Source organism: Trachypithecus francoisi, unplaced genomic scaffold, assembly GCF_009764315.1.
Source record: "Trachypithecus francoisi isolate TF-2019V2 unplaced genomic scaffold, Tfra_2.0 Lachesis_group4, whole genome shotgun sequence".
Taxonomy (NCBI): domain Eukaryota; kingdom Metazoa; phylum Chordata; class Mammalia; order Primates; family Cercopithecidae; genus Trachypithecus; species Trachypithecus francoisi.
This window is the reverse complement of record NW_022681469.1, coordinates 46,948,823-46,967,616: the sequence shown is the minus strand read 5'-3', so window position 1 is coordinate 46,967,616 and position 18,794 is coordinate 46,948,823. Positions and strand designations below refer to the sequence as shown.

General features: G+C 40.9%; 1 protein-coding gene across 2 annotated transcripts; it reads left to right on the top strand.

Moving 5' to 3' along the window:
- The first annotated feature begins 251 nt into the window (after nt 1-251).
- Nucleotides 252-11,308, top strand: LSMEM1 (leucine rich single-pass membrane protein 1). Of its 2 annotated transcripts, XM_033194715.1 has the most exons (5): nt 252-706; nt 831-1,335; nt 5,106-5,237; nt 7,146-7,274; nt 10,036-11,308. In XM_033194715.1, the coding sequence occupies exons 3-5, from the start codon at nt 5,111-5,113 to the stop codon at nt 10,164-10,166; spliced, it is 387 nt and encodes a 128-aa protein (XP_033050606.1). In that variant the 5' UTR covers nt 252-706; nt 831-1,335; nt 5,106-5,110; the 3' UTR covers nt 10,167-11,308. The 2 variants fall into 2 exon arrangements, with proteins under 2 accessions (XP_033050606.1, XP_033050607.1); XM_033194716.1 differs by lacking the exons at nt 252-706; nt 831-1,335 and having other exon boundaries at nt 3,674-5,237.
- The last annotated feature ends 7,486 nt before the right edge of the window (nt 11,309-18,794 follow it).

Genomic DNA, 18,794 nt, shown 5'->3' with positions numbered 1-18,794 from the left:
TAGACTAGGTAGCGTGAAGGGGGGAAAAATGACATTCCTCTTCCCCCCAAAGCAGAGTGAGGTCTGTATGGGATATAGGTGTAAAGAAAAATTTTGGGCTGGGCGTGGTGGCTCATGCTTGTAATCCCAGCACTTTGGGAGGCTGAGGTGGGTGGATCACTTGAAGTCAGGAGTTCAAGACTAGCCTGACCAACATGGTGAAACCCCATCTCTACTAAAAGTAAAAAAATTAGCCGGGCGTGGTGACACATGCCTGTAATCCCAGCTACTCGGGAGGCTGAGGCAGGAGAATCCAGAGGCAGAGGTCGCAGTAAGCTGGGATCATGCCCCTGCACTCCGCCTGGGTGACAGAACAAGACTCCAACTCAAAGAAAATTTTGTGGAACACGTTTTCTCACTGACATGAAAAGTGTTTCAAAGATGAATAATGTCCGTCAAGCCATGGCAATGAAAGTGAGGATGATAAAGGATTGCACAGCTGTGTACAACCTCACTGTTAGTATCCTGCTGGGATAGTTGGTCTCCTCAACACTGTAGCATCTTTTATGTACAGCAGAGGGCAGAAGCTCCTTGGCATGTATGTGAGGGAACCACATAAATGGAAGTTTGATATTCCTGAGAAAGGAGGATGTGCAAACACTCAGAATAAAGCCTTTGTAAAGGAAAGGCAGCTGATGAGATGGAGTACTTCCTTCACCTGCGGTGGGTCTGTAGCCATGAAATTGCCCACTCACAATCGCTTTTTGTAGCTACTGGAAGCACTAGGCCTCTGACCTGCCATCATCCTTGTTATTGATGTCATAATCATATTCTGTCCCTGTTTATTGCAGTTCTCTGGTTTGTCTGGAGTGTTTGCAAGTCAGTCATCATAATGGCAGCTTCTGCCTGCTACAGGATATTTATATATGGAAACATACCATGGCAGGAGTGCTGGAAAGGTGGTGTCAGCTTACACAGTTGCTTCAGCCAAATAAGGACGGTAACTTCAGTTCAATAAAAACCTCATCAGTTACCAACTAAATCAGAGCATGGTGTTTTTTTGTTGTTTTCTTTTTAAAGCATAGTTTTAGTAATATGTTTACTAAAAACCTTAGACATTATGGAAAAAGTCAGGATTTGGAATCTTACACTGCTTGGCTAAATTAAGACTAAATATAGACCAACAGTTTCATGCTGGGGCTTATGGGCCTCATAGGAGCACCTGTATGCTGAAGAAAGGCAAACAGAGAACTACAGAATTTGTAGAAACGTTTTGTTGTAGTTGCTTCTGAACAATTAGTTTTTGTTTGTTTGTTTTGTTTTTCTGGTAACCTAGCAGTCAAAGCTCACATTTTTGTAAGTAACTTGCATGCTATTACTCTACTGAGACTGAATTAGTATTATTGAGTCTGGGAAGTTTTTGTTGCATGTGCTGTGTTTTTCAATTTTGATAGAAATGATTTAGACTTGATTTTAAAAATTACTTCCTGAACATGAAGAGGCATTGACTCGCAAATGAAATTAAGGAACAAATTACCATGACTTATTCAATAAAACTGCTTATTAGCTTTGAATTATGCCCTATTATAACTATTATGATTTTGTGGCAAGCAATACTGGTGTGAGTTATTTCTATGGTTTGATACCAAGCACCTGTGGTTAAAAAATAAAGCACAAGGCAATTTTTCATAGACAATTATCTTTATTTGTCAGAATATTTATTTGTAAATAGCAAAATAATTCTTAAATGACAAAAAAATCAACTGTTAGCAGTGATCTATACCAGAGGAAAATGAAATTACTTACATGTTTCCAGTCAAGGTATAAGAAAGGGTTCTGTTAAGGGGATTCTGCTTTAGCCAATCTTGGTGAATAAGAAATGTACACGCTGGAGTTGAAAAGGAGGGTCAAGTTAGTGTGATGAAGAATAGCCAGTAACACTGGCTTCTCCAGGCTTGCTGGTTGTTCCTAGATGCCCTCATTTGGAGATGCCAAAGATAGCAACTACTGGGTGTCAAACAGCTGTGGGGCCTGGTTTTAGGGCCATGTGACCTTGTATCCATTTACTAGCAGACTCATGAGTCATTTGCAAGTCATTTGCAGGCTCTTGGAGCCCTGGAACAGCACCTAGCTCAGTTTTCTGTGCTACTTCTTTATTTTTCCACTTGCATGTTGCAGTTCATTAAAAAAAATATTGGAATAGCATATATTTACATTGTGACTTCACTCTAAAGAAGACATTTTCTTTCAGAGCACATCATGGCTCACTAGGTTGCTGTCTTAGTTTTTTTGGAGTCATCTTTTGAGTAGATAGCAAGGCCAGTAATTTGGAGATTTTATTAGCTGTACTCTTAAAGTCAGTTTTTGTGGCTGTGATTTTTTAGCTAGGTCTCTATTTTGTAAACATTAATTAAGCCTCAGTATGAAACTTAAGCAACAGCAGATACATTCCTGAAGGGGAAGCTAAGGCTCAAGGCTATTAAGTCAGAGATCCAAAAATGAACCACGCTTCAGTTACCACACCTAAAATAGAAGCTGTGTGTGAAACAATGGTCCTGTGATGTGGCACATAAAACTTTTTTCCTGGTCAAATATTACTGTTTCGTCAAATATTAGTATAAATAAATGATAAAATATAAAACACGTCTAAAAGAATTGTTTTAAAATCTGTGACTATGCGTGAGTGAATATTTTGGGGCCTTGGATTTATCTGCAAAAGGATAAGATTCTAAAGCCCTTTTACTCTATTTGCTGCTGCTTTTTAATTTTTTAAAATTGTCATATCAAGTCATAGGAATGCTCTATGAAGTATATTTGGAATTCAGTAATATCAATAAAGTGCTACGGTAGTATCTTATCTGAAAACTCGGAATTGTTTGTTCTTATTAATTAAAATTTCAGGATAAGTGAAACATACTTTTTTAGCTTTAATTCTAAAAAATATTTTAGTTCACGACTTTTTGAGCTCACTTTCTTAGCTAGGGTTCTGGTAGCATATTTTTCACAAGTACCAGTAGTTTTAGGTATTACTGGGAAACTGCTATTTTTTTTTTTTTTTTTTTTTTGCTTGTTTGTTTGTTTAATATTTTAGACTATGGTTTAAGTTGCTCAGTAAATGTCTGATACTTTTTCCCCCATATCTTCTTTAGGTGTATACTTTTTTTTTTTCTGAATTTGGTTTCTCCCAACTCTATATTTCTCTTCATTCTGTAGTTGAGTTTTAAAGGAAATTTTTGCAATAACAGGAAGTACACCGTGTGTTGTCAAATATGCACAGGCACCATATTTATCGCATTGACTTTATAGAATCCAGATAGACATTACATGAGGATTTTTATCCTCAATCTTATTTTTGTTCATGTACTTATTATGAACTGCCTCCAATTCTTTTGAAAATGGTGAGATTTAAATCCTAAATAAACATTTCAGGTGTTCCATCTTAACGTAAGTTACCAACTTCTTTTTTTTTTTTTTTTTTGAGATGGAGTCTCGCTCTGTGGCCCAGGCTGGAGTGCAGTGGCTGGATCTCAGCTCATTGCAAGTTCCGCCTCCCGGGTTTACGCCATTCTCCTGACTCAGCCTCCCGAGTAGCTGGGACTACAGGAGCCCGCCACCTCGCCTGGCTAGTTTTTTGTATTTTTTAGTAGAGACGGGGTTTCACCATGTTAGCCAGGATGGTCTGGATCTCCTGACCTCGTGATCCGCCCGTCTCGGCCTCCCAAAGTGCTGGGATTACAAGTCACCAACTTCTAAACCTGGCACTGGGAATTTGGAGAATAGGATTGGTCCCTACTCTAAGGAGTTTTCAGTCTATCGGGGGAAATCAAAGATGTAAGCAAATAAGTGCAATAAAATACTATAGATGTTCTGATAGAAGAATGTAAAGAATCCAACAAAGGCAAAAGGAAAGACAGGTTTGTTTTGTCTTCTTAGGGGAAGTGATGTTTGAGCTGAGTCTTGAGGCAGGATTAGGAAGGGATATAGACAAGAAAAGTAGCACAAAGCAAGACTCAGTGAACGCTGAACAAAAGGCCTGATTCCAGCTCTGCTACCAGGCAAATGTGTGATCCTGGGCATTGACCTCGCCGAGCTTCCATTTCCTCATTTGCAGAAAGGATGGGGGCTAAAGCACATCTAACACCATTTCTAGATCAAAAAGTCCTCTAGCATGATTAGACTCAATAACCATGAAAGGAAAAGCTTTTATAGTAATTGAAATTTGTCTTCCTAGAGCCTTCTTTTCACATAATTAAATGGCCACAAGTTGTCTATTGTGCTAGAGATACATCTCCACGTAAACCTTCTAAACTCACCAGGCTTTTCAGTGTTGCTTGCAGTTGTGCTGTCATTAGAGAATATTACTTTTAATATTTAATAAACCTCAAGCTATTTATTACATAAGTGACCTCAATCTAAGGGAAACCCAGGTGGAAGAGATCTTGGAGGTCCTGAAGTCTAGCAGGGTTTCTCTCTATAGCATCTAAGTTTGCTAAGATTGTTGTCCTGGGGACTCACAGTCAGCATCTTATGGCTAAAGGAAATGTGTGAAGGGAAGGACTTATATGCCATATGGAGGGAGGCTATAAAAATCGCAATTTTCTATTAAAGCCTCCTGCAATTAGAATGGTTCATGGTAATATTCTCTTCTTTCAGAATGTTTTATGGCCACTGCTGACTAGCTTAATTTTATGTACCTAGTCTTCTTGCGTAAAGGATTTGAGGCATCTCACCAGAATATGAACAATGTAATAAAAGAGAAAAATTTAAAAATCAGTTACAAAACAAAAAACAGATCCAGGGAAAGTATAGGCAGAACTGAGAAATCTGAGGAGGAGAAAAGAGCATTTCCAGAGAAGCAGGGTGTACACAGATGCACAATTCTTAAAATTGGGCCACACATTTGACTGTGAGCTTCCTGGCAAGCAAAGCAAAAAGAACGATTACCAAGTGGTCCACAGAAGGAAATTTTTGTTTCTGGATAAGCCAAGTTCTCTAGACCCTTAGCTGAAAATAGTATTTGTGGGTGGTTCTTCATAGGCCCGTCAGGCTTCCTGATGGCTGTGCTTCTTGTGAAGTTGAGTTCACAAGCCCAACCTCTTGTTTTTAACATCAGTGTTTTCTTCCAGGGACAATGACTCATTCTTCCCAGGACACTGGTACCTGTGGCATTCAGGAAGATGGAAAGCTTTATGTGGTGGATTCCATAAATGACTTAAACAAATTAAACCTCTGTCCAGCCGGATCGCAGCATCTGTTTCGTATGTGTGCTGGGGAAGGCAGAGCGGTCCTTCCTAGCTTCTAGGCTACCTAAAAATAGCCACTGCTGACTGGATGTGTGGATGTGGTGGGGGTGGAGTGGGCATTAGGAAGAGGTTGGCACTGGAAATGTTATTTGTTGTCGGAATTTTTGCTTTTGTTTTCTGAACACTTGACAGGATTATGGGCTTTCTTGGCTCCAACACGAGATTTGAACTCTTGATTTCAAATATTCTGAGATCCTGGGGCCTCCGATCTCTGGAAAGGGGTGGAGCCTGCAAAGCTGGACTCCTGGAGGCTCGCTCATCCCTCTCCCAGTGACCATGGCTCGGTTACCGATGGGGACTGCTTCCCACAAGAGTGTTGTTTTATAGCAGATTTGCCAAGAGAATGTGCAATCCAGAGCATTTTCTACTTACAAGTTACAAATTGCGCAATTAAGGGTTGGAAAAAGGGGGTAGGGGAAGCAAAATAACATCTGCTAAATATTAAATGTGTATCTTGCCTCCTAAATATTATAAATGAGCTCTGTCAGATCACTCTGAGCGCCATCTTTTCTAGCTTAAACGCTGACATTCAAACACCAGTGTTAATTACTCACTTGCCATTTGTTTCATATACACTCTAAACTTATTGTCCCAATGTTATATCTATCATTTCCTGTCTAAATCCTTTCTAAGTTCCTCCTTTTTTCTTCATTTTAATAAGTTCAAATTTTCAACTGTTTTTATTGCATTCGGTCTCAATAGAAGTAGAAGTTTGGGTATCAGCCTACACTGTTGTTTGATTAGGAAGCAAAAGTGACTGAAGGGTATGGCATAGGATGTACTTATAAAGCATGGGACATTAGCGACCCATCTGTCCATAATCACGTGGCACAGTGAGTGGAACCAATTCAGCGTAGGAGAGTATGCAGAAAGTAATCCAGTGATCTCCACTACCCCAGGTTTCTGTGTTGCTTATTCAATTTAATCTGGGTGTTATTAGGCAAGTAGACCTTGCAAAAATGGTGATTAAATGCAGACAGTTCTTGGTTTGAGTGAACCAAGCTGTTGATAAAATGTAACTGCATTCTTAGTTCAACTGCAAAGCATTTAAAAGAACCTTGCTTCCAGAGCATATCCATCCAGAAGACAGCTTTAAGAGAACAATGAGATCACTTGGGCACAGGAAGGGGAACATCACACACCGGGTCCTATTGTGGGGAAGGAGAGGGGAGGGATAGCATTAGGAGATATACCTAATGTAAACGACAAGGTAATGGGGCAGCAGACCAACATGGCACATGTATACATACGTAACAAACCTGCACGTTGTGCACATGTACCCTAGAACTTAAAGTATAATAAAAATAAATAAATAAATAAAATAAAATAAAAAAAGAAACTAAAATAGGTCAGGGCCGTTTTTGTTTAAATGGATGTAGGCTTAACTGATTATTCCTATAATAAAAGAAGTTTCCAGGGAGATATCCCAGAGCATTCAACTGAGTCTTCCACCCGGCATAGGTGTCCCACACCCAGTTCTGTTTTACTCCTGGGTTACTTTGGGAAAGGGTAATAGAACTTCTATCACTCTTAGCTTTTAACATCTATATTCCCTCCCCCCACACACAAAAATTCATGTTCTGCTATTTCAGTGTTAAGACAGTCTTCAAAGAACTTTCCAAACAGGTCTAAGGAGATAGCTTAACCCTGCTTATTCCTTGAATACCAAGAGAAGACGGTAAATAATTCACAGATTTCTCTCTGCCCAAAGACATTCCTAAAACAGAAGTCACTTTCTAGGCTTGTCAGAGAGAAACTGGGTGTATCCATTACTCATGGTCTAACAGTGGGGTACTGTTCAGTTCTGCTGACAAGTTGTATGCTGAGCAGTTTTTGTCCTTGTTTTTTTTTGTTTTGTATTAGCTCTAGAGGACAAAATCCCAGTCCTTGGCACAAACTCAGGAAATGGAAGCCGGAGTCTGTTTTTTGTGGGGCTGCTGATTGTGCTGATTGTCAGCCTGGCACTGGTTTTTTTCGTGATATTTCTAATAGGTAAGTACCACCACAGGTTTCTTTTTTATTACTTGTATGCATTTATTCATAGCTGGTTGACTTTGCTCCTGCAGAGTTTGCACCCTCCAGTCAATGCTTCCTGGTGGTCAGTGCTTACATTGAAAGAAGGAATGCCTCGAGTGAACCCTGCTGGCTGAGGACAGGGTCCCTTGGGCACAAACCCACTGCAGAAGCCCACAGTGCCAGAAATCCATGAATGTAATGTGTATGTTGAATAATTCTATAGCACTTTAATTTCTCACTTGGAGCCTCTAGCTGCCCAATGGAAGGCAACTTATTCTGGTTGATTCTAGCTTTACTTTATCCAATGCCTAGATTTCTCCACTAAATTCAGATCTATAACACATAGTCACATTGAGGCTTTGAACTGAACTCGCTCCCACGTTTTCTCACTTGCATATCATCCTAGACATCAATGAGAAGCACTTGAGGACTTGTTTAAGGCCCCAGAGACAGTGTTGGAGATGTATAAATGTGGCTTCTTTCCAATTTGATCATGTTCAGGCAATCTGCTCCTAATATAACCTGCTTTGTCTGCTCCTGGCCTGGGTCATGCATGTTGTGACCTTGAGTGGTGACTTCACCACCTCAGCTTCTCAGTCAAGGATCCTTCAAGCCTCCAGCGCCGCCACCCTCTCTGCCTTGGATGTGGGAGGGGTGCTGTCCACCTGTGGTGCTGTGGACCTTGGATGTGGGAGGGGTGCTGAGCATTGCCTCTTTCCATGGAGCCCACAAGTTTCCCCTCTCATCTGGAATTATTTTGATTCTCTTCCAGATGACTTAAGAGTAGATGGAGCCTAAGGGAAGGTGTCATCTTTGATACCTTTTTGCCTGAGTGTACTGCACTGTCATTTCTTTCACCCCTGAGTGCTTTATAGCTTTTGGAAGGGCTTAATTTAATCTCATTCAGGATTAGAGGAGGCAGAGGTGGTGATGATGATGAGAGGAGACAGGTGGGCAGAGTTCATGATGACCCTTTCACCACTTCCAATCCCATTTCCTCCCCCGAAAATTCCTCCCTCCTTGCAGCTTGAAGGTCTTTAGCTCTGGAGAAAAAGGGACTGGGAGGGAGGGGTCATGTTTAATTGCTTCTCTTGCACCTGGCTGATGCCCTTTTGCATTTAGAAGCTAACATGTGAACTATTTTTACAATAGTTGCAAACTTGCATCTGATGATCAGTTAGAGGAGGCTTGGCTACTGAACCAGCAATGCCAGAAAGAGCACATGGGCTAGTATTCTGAACCATTACTCCAACATAAATTAATGCTGGGCATGTCATTCTACCACACCCGCCTGGGGGTAATAACCAAGTTAAACTGTTAGGAAATTTTAGGTATGTCTACAGACATGTAAACACCTCCCCCCCGCGCCAAATTCTTTTTTTCTGTGAGATAAGTAGCAAGATTGAGGGAAAAATACCAAATGCTATATATTGAGTCATTACTCTGTCCCCGACACTGTGCTAAGCCCTTGATACCTCTTTGTTCACAACCTTGTAACAACTCTGTAGTGTAGAATCCATTATTATTATTATTATTTTAAGATGAAATCTTACTCTGTTGCCCAGGCTGGAGTGCAGTGTGGTGTGATCTCAGCTCACTGCAATGTCACCTCCCAGGTTCAAGTGATTCTCCTGCCTCGGCCTCCCAAGTAGCTGGGACTACAGGTGTGAGCCACCATGCCCAGCTAATTTTTGTACTTTTAGTAGAGATGGGGTTTCACCATGTTGGCCAGGCTGGTCTCGAACTCCTGACTTCAGGTGATCCTCCCGCCTTGGCCTCCCAAAGTGCTTGGATTACAGGTGTGAGCCACCACACTCGGCCAATTCCATTATTATTTTTGGTTTTATGAATGCTGAAACTGAGGTTTAGAGAGACCTATTAATGTGTCCAAGGTCATGTTGCTAGTAAGTGGCAAATTGGGGCTCAAGGACACTCCACTTGACATCAGAGACTATGTACTTTATCAACATCACTGTGTTCCACTTGTATGAATAACATTTATTTTATATTTGCCTTGAGGGTTTTTTATTGAGGACAAAGTCATATTAAATGAGAAACAGAAAGATCAGGTGAATAAAGAAGAGTGTCTTTTTATTGGACAATTGCTCTGTGTTAGATACATTAAGTTTATTATCTTAAATTCTTCCTCTAGCCATCTTAGAAAATTTAACTCTGATAAGCAACCTCAAAGTGTTCCATTCTGTATCTTATTGCCAAAGGTCTTGTGTATTTGGAAAATATTGTTTTTCCATTCTAATGGGTGTTCTGAGGGGGAATGATTACACATTCATTTTGGGCTGGTAATTCAGAACAAGCAGACTTAGGTCAAAATAGGCTGGAACCCAAAGAATGTAATTTCTCAAATAAGGAGTGAAAACCTTTTTCTGAGAATGGGTCTCAAAATAAAGCAGTATAGCAATCACGTCTAGGAGGACAATCAAACATGCTGACAGTTTCCTTTGGTTGCTCACAGCAAGGTCTTTCTTAGCCATAATTGGTGTGAAGTTGCCAAAGGTAGCCTAGGCTGGCACCAAGAGGTTGTAAAAACAATTCACTGGCTAGGCAACTTCAGTCTTCACCGGTTTCTCTCCTGGGCTTCTGGCATGCATGGATACGGGAACAGGGGATTTGCCAAGAGTGTCTTTCAGCATCCGCTGAGCACCAGCGCGGGGCTCTGATGAATTTCAGTGGAACACAGTGGAAACCAATGTAACACAGTCTGTTTTCTGTTTTGAAGTTCAAACTGGAAACAAGATGGATGATGTGTCAAGAAGACTAACAGCTGAAGGAAAAGACATAGATGATCTTAAGAGAATAAACAACATGATTGTAAAGCGACTCAACCAACTGGACTCTGAACAAAACTAAAGAAATTATTTTTCTGAGAGCAACTGCTAACACCTTGAGCTTCTTACTTTCCTGGGAGTGTACAGGGTTAGGAACTGAGAAACTGCACTTCTTCAGGCAACAGATGATCTGGTCAGGGAACCCATCCCTGGGGCCCACTTTCTGCAGCAAGATGGGATCAACTCCAAGGCAAGTGGGTATGGGAATAGGAACTAAAAAGGGGTGAACTTGTCTCAGCCTCCTTTTATGGTAGGACACTTCATCTTTAATGAGGTTAAGGGTGGGCAGCTAGCAGGGAGGAAAATCAACAGAACGCAAGAGAACTTGACTGTGTACATACAGGTTCTTACCGAAGGAGCTTTGCTACCAGAACAAGTTCACTGTGTCAGTGAAGTTCATGACACCTCATGCACCTTTACAGATGCCTGGGAAAGCCTGAGAAATTCATTGAGTTTGATGTGTTGAAGGGAACCAGGTGATTACTCTTTTCAATAAGATGGATTCTGCTCAGGTGATTAGAATTTAACTCTTTCCCCAGGGACAGCAATGGGTGGGCCCCAGAGCTAGTTGCTGTCTAGTGTTTGCTGGTGAAAACATGAGCAGTAGTTATGGCATTGGACCTGGTTATGTGGGGTTGGAGGTTGAAAGGGAAAGCCTAATTAATTCAACTAATGTTTAGTAAGCTCCTGCTCTGTGCAAATCACTCTACTCTAGAGGAGCTTCCATAAGAGTGCAGGATAAAGAAAGGAGATGGACAGTTATATGTAATCATATAAGCTTCGTTTACTTTGTTTCTCATGAAAAAACCCCTTTGGTACCCTGCTGATTGATTTGGAAGAAATCTGGCAGGTTTGTGGCCTTTGCTAAATTACACTAGGAAATTATGTAGTTAGAATATTTGGAACCTGCATTAGTTCCAGCAACGAAAGTAAGACACACAGCATATGACATAAGATACAGTGTGAAATAAATGAGCTTAAAAAGCATGAGTCTTAGAAAATCTTTTATTTAATATAAAAATATTCTACCAGTCAACTGAATAATGTATTATGATTTTATCATTTTGGGTTGATCAAAAACATTTGGGTTTACTAGGATATTAAACATTCACTTTATAACACTAAATAGTTAATGAAATAAACACAACACATTTTGCTTATCCAGTTTTGCACTTAAAAACCATTTGTATTGATACTCTTTTTCTTAAAATTGATAGCTATCATGCAGAACATTGTTAAAATGAGAAATCTGCAATTACTGGAAAATCTTTTTTGACCTATTGATGGAGTATGGCAAAAATCATTGTTATCACGATTTGTTGTAAAGTTGTTTCAGAAACTGATGATCTGATGCAACAGTTCTTTGAAAAAATCACTTATTTCTTTCCTTTCTGTATGCTCTTATTATACTTTTCTCCCTTTTCTGTCTAAACAGTGGATATATTTCATCCTCAGTGATAACCTTTAGTCCGAGAAATTTATGGTTTTTACAACATAAAATAGTGTCAGATAAGTCATTTTATTCCTCTTTTTGGAGCCAATTTTTTTTTTATCTGTACTGTCCTGCCTGTATTACACAGACAGAGGTGTGGTGATGCCTCTGACCCTCACAGTCTGGAAGACTTCAGTCACCACAACTCCCGGTATTGGGTACTGGATTCACAAATTAACAGTGTCCACTGAATGTGTTTAAAAAGTATTGGCTGGCTACAGATAATCTTATGGTAGTTAAATACAGCAGTTAAGAACATGGGTTTGGGGATCCAACATCCTGGTTTGAATCCAGGTGCCACCACTTATTGTGACTTTGGGGAAATTAACCTAATATTTTGTTTTCAGTAAAACAGAATAATTAGATAATTGATTTCATAGTATTATGAGGCTTTAAAAAGGTTATACATATAAAGGACTTAAACATATAAAGGACTAACTCAATAAATGTTAGTTGTTATTATAATGATATTGTTAAAAGTAGTAGGTGTGGCATAGTGGAAATAACTGGCTACATTTAAACCTCTATTGGTGAGACTAAGGACCAAAAATTGTTTTTGTGCCATGGTTTAAGATGATAGCCACCCTGATCTCTTCTGACCACGGATGATGGTGTGAGAGTCTTTTAGCAAAATCACTTGTTAAGTTACAGTATAACAGGTGATCAGTATAAGCAGGAGGGTTTGTTGTTTTCCAAATGATCTAGTCTGAAGAACATAAGGATCCACATTCACCTACCTGCGCTGGAGCCAGGAACCTGTCTGTCTGCCCTAGGCTAAGGGCTTGAACCACAGGGTGCACTGGGAGGAGGAAGTGGGACACTAAAGGTAAGTCCCAGGAGAAGCAAAAGGAATAGAAGGGACAGCTGAACCAAGACATGTCCTGATAGGAAAAGATAACAGAGTTTTGCACTATTCTTTGGACTTTGGCTGTGTTCACAAAAGGCTGAGAGAGAGATGATTGTTCTACTAACAGATTTTATCTGCACGCCCTTCCTGATGTTGCTATCCATTATGGGAGGATCACACATATCTTTTGACTCTAGGTCCAAGCTGTGTACTTTGTATTCTGCCATGAGGACCCCGGAAGAATCTTCTTACAGCCCCACAAACTTTTCTGTCTTGGTAACCACCTATAGGTGCTGGCCCAGCTCTGCATACCACTTACCACACACTACTGTGACACATGGAGGCTGCTGGGTCTTGGAGCTACCTGGAACTAGGAGGTCCTGGCTTCTAGCAAGGCCACTGAGCGGCAACCTAAGGGATACAGGGTACTTATCACTCAGGAATAGACCAGGATCATGTGGCCAGGACTCTGTCAATGGGCACCAATCCCAAAGCAAGAACAAAGCAACAAGGAGATATGAAAATAACACAAAACAACTGTTTTGTTCTTGGTAAAAATAGGCTGGGGAAAAGGGAAGAATCTTGGTGCACACGTCATTTGGACTAACTGAGGTATCTTGTAATATATTGTGCAAACCATCATCTTATAACAAATTTTTATTGCTTAGAAAAAAAATTAATGGAAACAAGTTCTCCTTGAGTCAGGGCATAAAAATAATTTTATTCCAGCTTAACGTAATGACCTTATTTATATTCAGGAGAGAAGGATAAGCAAAAGAGATCAATCATCAGAGAAGCCTGGTAATCTATCCCCTCTGTGAATGAGTTTGCCCCCAAGAAGCTGTGAAAAGAGAGAGCCTTAGAACTGTGGTCAGGCAGTGTATTTTCTTTTAAGGAAAAATAAAAATGTTCTTATTGGAATCCGTGCAGCCATGTATTTGGTGAAGATGAAGACGTCTCAGTAATTTTTTTTTTTTTTTACATAGGGACAACATTACTGAAATGTAATTCTACTTTTTTTTTTTTTGAGGCGGAGTCTCGCTCTGTCGCCCAGACTGGAGTCCAGTGGCCGGATCTCAGCTCACTGCAAGCTCCGCCTCCCGGGTTTACGCCATTCTCCTGCCTCAGCCTCCCGAGTAGCTGGGACTACAGGCGCCCGCCACCTCGCCCGGCTAGTTTTTGTATTTTTAGTAGAGATGGGGGTTCACCGTGTTAGCCAGGATGGTCTCGATCTCCTGACCTCGTGATCCGCCCGTCTCAGCCTCCCAAAGTGCTGGGATTACAGGCTTGAGCCACCGCGCCCGGCCGTAATTCTACTTTTTATGAGGATGAAAATGATTTTTTAAAAAGCAATGAAAAAACAACACAGAACAAAAATCCATTTAATAAATGGGTACTAGGCATGTACACTGTGCCCAGCAGTGGGGCCGTGCTGTGCTGTCCTGTGCTGGATACTAGAAGGGGTCTCAGCGGCGGCGAAGGCATGGACCCTTCAAAGAGATTTCTGATCTGGTCGTGCAAATAAGCCATGTACAGGCAACCAGTAATGATCTATAATCATGAATCATAAATAGCAGTTCCTCAGTGTGCCCATCCGAGGATCACTTGAGAGGCTGGAAAAACCCTGATTCTTGGACCGTGACCTCGGCTATTCTGACTTAGCAGGCGTGGAGTGGGACTAGGAATTCCTGTTATGAAATGCTGCTGTGATGATTCTGGTGCTCAGTTTGGGTGGCTGGACTGATCATGGATTCAGAGTAAGCTTGGGTTCTGATTCTGGTTCTATGCAGGAGTAACAGTGTGGCCTTGATCATGTTCCTGAATTCCCCTGACTTTCAGCATTTTCTTCTGTATCATGGGAGGGTGTTGCTGTTGGTGAGAATAAGGGAGTTGGCACAAAGCCCTTCAGTCTCTGTGTTGTTTATAAGTCACTAAAAAATTAAGTGAACTTAAATTGTGTATTAAAGAGGGGGTCCATTCTGTAGATATTATTTTCAATGTTTAGGCAACACTAGTAATCTCTTGTCCAAGAACCCCCAAATGTGTTCAGAACATGCCTGTGTCGTTTCCTCCCTCCCTCACTTTTATTTTCTCTTTATTTCCATCCCATTCCTGTACCTCCGGTCCCACTTGTCTTGACCTCTTCAACCGCACAGAGCTTAGGTTCCAGTGTATGGGGCTGTTGAGGGCTATTTTGATAGCAGGTGTGAGCAAGCACCTGGGAACCCTAAAGGGTGAGGGACCAGAGGAGAGTCCAGGCAAGGGGCTTGCTCTACATACTGCCCCAAGAGAGCCTGGGAAGATCTGGTTGAAAAAAGTAGTGCTGCTCTGGTCTCTGCCTAAGGGAGTAGCTACACATTAGACTCACCCCCGCCTGATCCCACCCACATCAATTACATCAGGATCCACCAAGTCCCATCGTTTTGAGTGGGAACTTCCAGTCTTGAGTCTTCTTCTGAAGACATTTTCTAGACCCTGTGATAGGAGAAGATTGACATTCCCTTCTGGGGATGGGCAGATGTCCCTTATTTGATCTAGCTGTATAAGTGACTTAGAAACAACTCTACTCTTCAGATTTAGTGGGATTAAAAATGTAATCAACCAATATTAAAATATTCAGTAATCAATTGGAACCAATGACAGTCATGTGCCGTGAACTGAGACAAGTGATTGATTTATTCCTCAGGAGCTGAGGAGCAAAACCAAATGTTAAAGTGAGCAGTGATAGGCTGTTATGTAGTACAGTGCAACTCCTAAAACAGCAAAGAATAAAATTTGTCTTAAATTTAGCTGAGTTTTCTGTCTTTGCAAAAGAGTCAATTTGGACAAAACTTGTGTTGCCCTTGAATTTCCCTCACCACTTCAGGGAAATCAAAAGAAGTCACATAATCGGTCAGAAAGAAATTCACAGAAGCATTTACTTCTGTTTCATTTCTTTGTTTTCTCTCTTTTTTTTTTTCCCTTCAAGATTAGTATTAACATTAACATAACTGAGAATTCTTCTGTAGACATTTGCTTTTTGGCTAGCAATGTGGGGAGTAGGATGTGAAGGTGGATAAGAACAGAGAAAGCAGCCATGGCATGAAATATAGAGCCCACCTGCAAGGTGGCAGTGTTTGAAGTCTTCTTAGATGGAGGCAGGCATGAGCTATTTCATGTCTTCCCAAGTGGATAAAGAACGAATGATCTGTGAAAAATGCAGTCCTGAATTTAGAGAGTCATGATCCTAATTCTTCATTTCTTGGCCTCATCTGTTCCCTTTTAAATTTTGAAACTTGATTCATTTTTCATGCATGAATCCCTAAAGAAATGAGTTGTAACAGGCTTATTTCATTAGAAACATTCTTTCTGAATGTGGAGTGCTGCTGCCACAGAGCATTTATTGTTTAATGAACAAATGGAGCAGACCAAACAATTGAAAACCAGTTAATAATTCAATTATGGCTTCTCCACTGCTAAAAATGTCTAATTTGTCATTCCCTAAAATGATTTCAATATTGCCAGAATCAGACTAAATTAGAACTCTACTCTGTGTTCTAGCAAATTTCTTTAATATTCTTAAGTCAGGGTCAGCTTCTGAATTACTGTAAACTTATATAGAGGCTCAAAAACAGTTTTTTAATAGACTCAGAAAAACACTGATGAAAGACATGAGGCAGCCTTTGACATTCAGTCTGGGACCTTTTAAAGAAAACCTTCCGTGGAGATGCTAGAAAACCCAGGTTCTTGCCATATTACTTGATAGAAGTCACACAGGAATCTTTTATAATTGTTTTCCCTCCAACTTGATGCAATTCACTCTTCTTTTGAGCCTAGAACTTCATTCGAACCTCTTAGATTTTGCCTTGTAATTATGTATTTGTGTTGTACCCTTTGTTTGATTCTGGTCTGGGCATCCCCAGCATGTTAGTACATTGCTCACTATCGTGAATTTGTTTAAATGAATTAAGCTAGGAGGAGTTTCCAGGCTGCCTGCATTGCCTCTGATTTGCAATTAGAGCAAAGTGGTGTTCACTAATAGGAGAGGAGGGACACCTGGTGGCAGTTGGGTACTTGAGGTGAAGGAGGTCCGTTTGAAAGGAAGAAGGCAAGTGAGAGGATAGAGTATGTGTGGGATATTGGAGGGAGAGCAAATGGTGGCAACTGACCTAGAACAACTGGGAGCTGCAACTGGAGGAAATGGCCATGAGCAGGCTAAGAGGGCCGCGTAGACAGTGGTGAAAACTGTGGACTTTGGAATTGAAGGACCTGCCTTTGAATCTGGCTCTGCTGCTCACAAGTTGTGTGACTTTGGCTAAGTTATTTACCTTCCCTGGGCCTTGATCAGCTCCTCGATAAAATGGGAATAATATCTCACAGACTTGCTGTGACAATTGAACAAAATGATATCTAGCACTTGGTAAGCACTGGATTTATGAGAGGGGCTAATGTTTTTATTTGCAGAAAGAAGGGGGAAAGCAGGGTCTGAGGCCCAGACAAGACCTTCTGCTGGCTCTAGCGAGGGGCTGATGTTTCTTTTGGATTTAAGGAATTTTTCTCAGAAGGAGCTCTCTGATCCCACTTTTAGGAAGGTCTGCACAAGGTAACCTTATCTTCAGGCCTCTTCTGGGAGGAATCTTCCCGTGAAGCACTAGGAATTTATTAAGCTCCTGATGCTTTCATCATGTAGACGTGCATCCCTCATGGATCTTATCTCTAAGTGGGGAAGCAAGGTTACCACACAATGGCAAAATAAGAAAGAAGACATGGTTAAGCGCCCAAATGTATGACCCAGAAAATAAGAGCTGGAATGATTCAGGGGAGGGCAGACATCTCCTTGAGCAGACAATAAGCTAACTGCTATCCCAGGAAAGCCTTCAGCCCCATGCAGACTGGGACAGTTGGTCACCCTACCTTTAGAGAGAATAACAGAGCCATCTGGAGAGTTTCTCTGGATGTCTCTACAGAACCACCCACAACTTCACCCTAACTTTTAGCTATTCCTTAAGACTCAGATCGAAGTAAACTGCTTGTTTTAAGAACTGACTTCTGTCCTTAGTACAATTTCCTATTCCTAACCCGGGACCATGTTCTATCTAGTCAATTTGTCCCTTTCCAACTTGTAAAATATTTCTGAAATCCATCTCTTCCTCCCTATCCGTACCGTCTGTGCTCTACTTAAGCCCATAATTGCGTTTTGTCCAAATGATCACAGCAGCCTTCCCACTGGTCTCGTAGACTCTGGGTTTGTCTCTTTCAAGTCCTATTCCACAAGGCGATTAGGATAATCTTCTTTAAAATGTAAATCTATACCCTCCCTAGTTAAAAATGTTTAATAGTTCTCAAATCCTGCTTTGTAGGTTCTTTATAGCATGCTATTTCCACAACGTCTTTGTTCATAGTGTCCCTTCTGTTTGGGATATTCTTTCTAATCCCTTCATTTCAACATCCTTCCTGTATGTATCCACTCTTCTCAAACAGATGCTCTAAAATGAAATGTTTTTGGGTTTGCTTCCTCAAGGAGTCCTACCCCAATATTTTCAGGCACCAGATGGACTTTGGAGTCAGGTGAACTGGATTAGAATCTTAGTTCTGATTCTTAAAAGCTCTGTGGCTTGGGAAGGAAACTTAACCTCTCTCTCAGTTCCTTCCTCTCTGAAAATGAGGGTGATAACATTGACTCTATAGTGTTTGAAAGGAGATCACGTGTTTGTGAAACACTTAGAGTACTCATGGTTTATAGACAGCCTTCCACTGGGCTGTAACCACCACGAGGGAAGAGACCATGTCTCCCTTTTTCATCCTTGAAACCTTAGTGCCTAGTAGTGTCTGGCAGACAGAAGGCTTTTTGAATAAATGAATAAGGAAACAGTAGCTTTTAGGAATGTATTTATATACATAGGTATTTCCTACAGTTTCCTCCTTATTAAAATTGCCTGGGGATAAGAAACCTTTAATTTTCCTAGGCTTTCTCTTATTTGCAAATGCATCTCTTATCTCTTTACTCCTCAAAGGTGGATTGTGGATTCTTCATGAAGAGTGATTTAACCTGGAAAGATTAGAGATGAAAGTTGACCAGGGAAAGCTTTTCTTAACTTGTAGTGACCTTTATGGAGGAATCCATTGCTTAGTGAACTCTGATGATGCAGCTCGTCCAGTCAAGGTCCACTCTCCTTGACCTTGCAGCTGCTGTCCAGGAGAAGGATGATGAGGGGGAGCTCAGTCAGCAGGTGAGACAGAAAGGGGGTCTTGCAGGAAAAGGGGGTGAATAGATTGTCCTTTTTCTTGCTTTACTCTGTACTCAAATTTGTCTGGTTTTTGTTTGTGCGTAT

Bases quoted from the DNA above. Each gene is read 5' to 3' on its own strand.
- LSMEM1 (XM_033194715.1), top strand. From the start codon at position 5,111: ATGACTCATTCTTCCCAGGACACTGGTACCTGTGGCATTCAGGAAGAT. The intron at 5,238-7,145 runs GTATGTGTGCTG...GTTTTGTATTAG, and splicing joins CGGATCGCAGCATCTGTTTC to CTCTAGAGGACAAAATCCCA. The intron at 7,275-10,035 runs GTAAGTACCACC...TCTGTTTTGAAG, and splicing joins TTTCGTGATATTTCTAATAG to TTCAAACTGGAAACAAGATG.